Here is a 6,443-nt window from a genome sequence, read left to right as displayed (position 1 = left end):
TTTTTAAGGGCAACTCCGACGATGAGGCGTATAGTGTCCCTGCCGCTCTCGTCCTCCCGTGCGTACAGTGCATGCAAAAACTGTACAAGTCTGGGATTTCTCATCCCTGTGTTCTGGGCGCTGACCGTGCTTGCAAGCAGTGTTCCAAGGTGAAGTTTACGTGTTCTTAAGAAGACTCTCTCTATGACGGCGATGTTGGTCTTCGCGCCCGTCCCTGAGACAAGATAGCTCAAAATCCCCGAAGCCTTGACGTACCTAGACTTCTCCCCTCATTCCCTCTTTTTTCCTTCTTCACCAACAAGAAAGTCTGATATCTTTTTATTGAAAACTTCCTGAAACAATCTTGGATATCAACAATTCCAAGCCAACCGCCACAAGACGCTCATGGAGCGAAAAGGAAGAAGACACCAACCAGGTGATGCGTGTTGTTCGATAAGACATGAACAGTGGATCTTCAAATCTCGAGAGTCCAAGACAGCCGTATGTCAGATAAGGATGGCGAGATCTTTATACCACTGGATTCAACATATTTCGGGGGAAAAGAGAAAAAATCGGCCTCCCTCGCTTCGATCCAGATTATTGCGCTGTCATAGCGCGGCGTGTACTCCTGGCTGGCCTACCTGGGACGGCCATAGTCGCTCAGGTGGCCAAAAGGATAGCCTACAATCGACCCTGTCCGGTTCATGCTCATCCACGCGCTGCAAGTCCTCGTCTTTGCCCCTCTGGGAAAAGGCCCGGTCGATTTCCTCGAGGGCACGTTTGACCGTCGATTCCCTACGAAACTTAAGGGCGGCAACCAGGACCCCAGCGTCCTCGACAAGTACTCTATGGAGGACCTGAACCGTGCCATTGTGTGCTGTTACCAGTTCATTACGCGACGAGACGGCACCCAACCCTGTTCACACGATATTGTGATCCGTCAGAAACATTAAATCGCTTTTTGATAACAAAGAACTTATACGATACGAATATTGTAGGTTGCCTGCTTGGTTTCCAGGAAACCCCTGCTAACTGGCTTCGACGAGAGATTCACTAGAGATCGCAAGATAACCCCAAGCAATGAGCATGAGTTTCTGTCGGGGCCATGACCAAACGTGAGTAGTTTAACAACAACTCTCTTATTCATTGGCTAATTCATCTCCCTATATTCAGAGCAGAGATACGTCCTTACAAATTATCATGCAACTAGTCCTCTGGGAACGGCGGCGAGCTACTCGTCCGACCCGTCTCTCTCGAACCCACGGCGGATTCTCTTTGACTGGTCTTTATTCCGTTTCCAGAAACGCCAGAAGGGAATTACAATTTACGGAAAGTACTGGAGAACTCAACATTTGTTCAACAGTCAAGATGGAATAGAGACAACTTGGGACACTGTCGGCATCTATAGAGAATGCTCTTGACTACCTGTTGTTCACCAACATACAACGAAGCCATGCACTCAAAGGGTTTTCCGCCAATGGCCTGGGTGGAAAACACAATGCCCTTCCGGAGTGCTACCGTTGAGAGAAACGCCTTGGACTGACATCTGCCGGGTGGTCCCGGTCGGTCCCTTCGACGCAGACTCAGTGATCAAAGAGGCCATTGTCACACTCGGTGACAAGCTAAAGTCGATTGAGGAATATCGCACCCCGCTAGGACGGAGTGAACCGCATCGTCTAGGTTCTACGCAAGTGACCTCGACACAGCGAGATTACGGCATCTTCCTTTCCACATGCCAGCACGAACCGATCAACGTACAAGCCTGTTTCGAATTGGAAGATGCAACTTGGTGTGTCACAGCACAGGCCCAGCAACACATATCAACCGCGGTCTTTTCTAGGTGTCAACAGTAGACGAAGCTTCCTTTCTTATTTAACGACACTACCGCCTGGTAAACTCCCAGAAGGGCACCTAGCTCAAACCTCCCGTCCCCCAAACAAAGGCCTGCCTTCCCGACAGAGCAATTCTATCATCAGTCAACAAATAACCTATACAAGGTCACCTTACCTTAATCTACGCTTCTAGCCTAACACGATAGCTCCTCCCAAGGACTACCTACCTAAACCAGAGGCCACTGTGAAGAAAGAGGAGGTCCCTATCTACGTTAAAGGCAAGCTGATTGCGCTTGCCAATGAGGGTTATAGGCCGAAGACTCTGCCTATAGAGGGCGTGAAGCAAGAATATGTTACCAATAAACATGCTCTCCGAAAACGCCTGGGGCTGGACTCGTTTAACGAGTCGGGACTGGCCGAACTGGCAATAAGAAGGGTAAGTAGAGCAACTCGGGCCAAGAAGAAACAAGAGCGAACTGGTATACTCCCTGGGAGAGCATGCCATGTCAGCTATGCTGCCCAAGTACAATTCTGATCCATAATCTTACATTACCATCAAGGTCGAGGAACTCGAATTTGCAACAGACAAAAACGCTTGTTACTACGCCTGACCAAATCGCTTGGGCACCATACGCCGAACGATAAGAACAGACATGAACGCGAAGTCTTCATACGCATTTCTATAACCTCTGCCATTCGCATATCGTCTCGGTATTGTCCACACCATCACTGACGAATGATATCTAACTACAATCGTCGGGAGGGATACTCATGAACCCTGTAACAGGAAGGATCATGGTCTTCACGGCCATCCGTTGTACAAACATTACGGCAATCGACTATGCCACAGAGACCTACTAGCCACCACCGAGGACCATGGAACTTGACATCATCGAAGAACTTCAAGAACAGAAGCCCGATCCTATATCAAAGGAAACCATGGACCTCAGCGACGAAAATGCAAAACAATCTCGCCGTCGACTCAATGGGTTACACCTCTGTGCGAATGTAACACCGCGTGTCATCGCAGGCACTTCATATCGAACGAACGTGATTGCGATTGACGTACTCGTGGTCGGCCCAATTACAGAGCCTTCCGATGTTCTGTCGCATACAGTGGCTCACAACACGCTCATTCGAAACATTTCAAACTTCTTGAGACAGGGATCAAACTAAAAGTGATACGTCCACTACTGTTGTGCAACATGATCCACCTCTACCATGAGTGGCTCATCGACTGCCATTGTTAATATCGCCGAGGCGTGCGACCGGCGCGAGTACACAACTCTCGAGCCGACTGCTGCTAATCGGCCTACGCTTGCCAGATACACGAAATCCCGAAGATAAATACACGAGATCGAAAAGTATTGGGCAATGGAAGTTCTGGGCGGGTGAAGAACATTTGGTGTGTGCAACTTATGCGCCATTGTGCAAAGTGAACGGGACTATTCTCGGAATGGGCAGTACGTCTTCCAATCGAGAACCGGAAACTTTTAAGTCGTCTGGCTTCTCCTACAGAGTCTACCAGAAAGGACAGACTGAAAGAAGCGTTTACCAACCTCAAGCAAATGCAACTTGACCTAACAGGACAAATAGGCGCAGAGGGCAACGACCTCTGCCATCTCTTCGACCAAGCGCAGATCCCGGTATTGGGTGTCGCGACTTTAGTACCTCAGACTTGATGCACTGATTACATCGCATCTAGTAGTCAATGGAATGGGGGTATTGACGCAGTTATGTGAACTGCTTAAATGTGAAACATTCCCATGCCGTGTCATCACAACATACGATGAGCTACCAAACTCTGTGTCGCTACGATCAGCCAGAAAGGATAGATGTTTAATGTCTATTTTCTTTTTACCTCGATGCCAATACAATGCCCTATTGGATCTGTGGTCGGCAGGGATCAAGTCGAAAACACAGCGACAGAGTAGGACCTCACCGAAACCAGGCAGAGACAACATTCAGAGATACTATTCGTCCCTTTTTTACTTTTGACTTGATGCGCTTTTTCTCATGCATCAAATGGTAGCATCTACATGTTTGTTCAATCACTACTATCTTCATATCACAACAATTCAACATCCCGACGGCGTGCTCCTTTCTTTTCAGTGACTTCAGTCAAAGATCTCAAAAACAACATCGAGTAGCTTCCAATGATTGGCAGCAGCAAACATTTCAAAGCATTTAAAGTGTGCGGATGAAACATCAATGTGTTTCTCCGGGCTGACGTCTCTTTATATCAATGGTTTCAGCTCTACGTACCGGTTACAGCAACCGAAACTCACTACGCACTCGAATCCTGCCGCTTTGACGGAGGAATCCCCCAAGAACGCTGATTTCACCACTTTGACTGTCACTGCGAGATTGAGCGTGCTGTCCATACCAACAAAGTCCTTTGAGTTCTAGCGTCGTTTTTGTTTTCGTTGCTAATTTCTGCCAAGAGCAAAAAAGTCCCCAAGTCAAACTCGTTCGGAGTGCTAGCTCCTAGCTCGTGGGGTGTAGGACCATCGCCTAGCCTATTGTGTTATTATTCTCAGAAACACACAGAATGAAGCAGGGGATCTCAGCCCTGGGACGAAATGAGGACAATAGATCGAACATCGATATGCAGCTGCCAGAATACGACGAAAGCCCAGGACAACGAAGAACTGGGAACGACGCAAAAGAACTCAACTGAACATGTCGCTACAGCAGGTCAGAAAGCACAACGCCAAAGCAACGGCCCAATACCGCATCCAGAAGAGAAAAGCATTATCACAGAAGCTTGTAACGGTCATGCTTCATGGGCGCTCTGAGTTATTGCCGGTATTTCTCAACTTCTATATTTCCGACATCAACAAGGGTCTGTGACCATCGCATTGAGCAGGTCAACAGTTCCCCACACCAATAGCGTTCACTCTTATTTTAGTGTACGTCATGACATAGTCCTTCTTCACGCCATGAGAAAGAATTGGAACGAACCCTTAGCAAGCGAGGCCGGTTTTAGCGAATATCACGCAAGGATGGCTCTGACTGTGATATCCAGTAGACCCTAATGGGTTTTACTGCTTGTACGCAAAAAGTTGTGTTCAACGACAAGAAGGGCTTTCACGTTCCCAGCCTGGAACAAGATCCTACCGACATCTTCTTCAACAACACACCGTCTCCGGTCGGACATTGAGGACATTTCTGTCTTAAGCACTGCATTCTTATTCGGAACAACATCATAGCTTTTCTTGCATGGTCTCAGCTCTGTCTCTTATACATATGTGAAGCTGCTCGACTATACCACAGAATACGATGACAAGAATCACCTGATGCTGCGGTAGACATACCGTGGGCGCAGACCACCGAAAGCGATCGACAAAAAGTCCTGTACGGATAGATTCAGTCGTCGGCCGTTTCTCAATTGAAGACCTCGAACGAGTCATACTGGGCCTGCTCCGTTGTTAATCGTCATATGAGAAGCACAGCATTCTTTCTAAGATGGCGCCTCTCGACGCAGAAGAGACTGCCTTGGCCCTGTCTTTGCAAACCTGTCGACGGCCATGAGGATCAGGAGCTTAACGTCTGGTAATTGGTCCACCTTCTGAGAATTTCCCTTGGGCATCATTCATACAGAATGATGTACCCACGAACACAACGAAGCATCCAACGCAGCGGACGAGCTCATGAAACCATTAGCTTGGCCTAAACATCCTCATCTCACATAAATGAATGGATGGCGATTCAGAACACCAGTACATTGTAGAGATTTTTAAGGGGAGTGTGAATCGTTGCCTAAGAAAACAAAGGAGGCTGGTCACAACAACTTCAAAATGGCAGCCAATTGCTTCAAAGAGCAAATTGATGGGTGTCTTCATTCTATCCAACTGAGCGGGAGGGTATAAATTACGAGCGCTCGGTCAATGTATCACTGTGGAGAAAGAAGAACCTTGAATGCATCACAACGAATATTATTTTACTCGATCACGAACGGATACCGTGAAGGATATATCTCGAATGACCCATCACCAACGGATGGCGACACTTTACGACCGAACTACAACTTCACACACTTCCACGACTCAAGCAGTTCTATAAAAATTGAAATCCGATACGGACAGTGTTACCAACGATGATGCACTTGTGGTGGCGAGGCAAAGACGAGGATGGAAGGAAATGAACAAGTTAGATGTATGAAATTTGGTAGAACTATATGGACGTTATACTCAGGGTCACAACCCAACTTCGCAGTCATACGAGTCATGTTCAATTCCTTATCTGCCCGTACTTTGAGGAAATGACGGCCTCGGACCATCAATCGATACCCCTTTACTGGAAGGAAGTCTGTTTTGATGTTAAGCTGAGACTTAAATTCTTATCCATTTTATTTACGCTATTCTCATCTATTAGGTACTCTATCCTTAGATAATGATAAAAAGTTGTCTTTATAGTGTGCTAACTATTGTTTTATCCGTGAACCCTGAGCTTAAAGAAAAGTAATGTATGTTGTCGGACTGTGGCTCTAGCCAGTTGAACAAAACTGCTGTTCCTAATATCCTGGACTGTTATGTATAAACAAAGTACTCCAAATCTTTTTCATCCATATATCCTTTCCCAATAAGAAATTCCTTTATTTCTTCAACTGATGTACGAAATTCAGGTCTT

General features: G+C 46.9%; 2 protein-coding genes across 2 annotated transcripts; both read left to right on the top strand.

Moving 5' to 3' along the window:
• Positions 1-683: 683 nt before the first annotated feature.
• FSST1_006337 (uncharacterized protein) lies at positions 684-932 on the top strand (the record flags this gene model as incomplete). The annotated part of the gene is made up of 1 exon (XM_083232696.1): positions 684-932. The coding sequence occupies one exon, from the start codon at positions 684-686 to the stop codon at positions 930-932; it is 249 nt and encodes an 82-aa protein (XP_083089767.1).
• A 1,755-nt stretch (positions 933-2,687) lies between these two features.
• Positions 2,688-2,987, top strand: FSST1_006336 (uncharacterized protein; the record flags this gene model as incomplete). The annotated part of the gene is made up of 1 exon (XM_083232695.1): positions 2,688-2,987. The coding sequence occupies one exon, from the start codon at positions 2,688-2,690 to the stop codon at positions 2,985-2,987; it is 300 nt and encodes a 99-aa protein (XP_083089766.1).
• Between the last annotated feature and the right edge of the window lie 3,456 nt (positions 2,988-6,443).

This window comes from Fusarium sambucinum, chromosome I, assembly GCF_050947815.1.
Source record: "Fusarium sambucinum isolate potato_lamoka chromosome I, whole genome shotgun sequence".
Lineage (NCBI taxonomy): Eukaryota > Fungi > Ascomycota > Sordariomycetes > Hypocreales > Nectriaceae > Fusarium > Fusarium sambucinum.
This window is presented reverse-complemented; position numbering and strand designations above follow the sequence as displayed.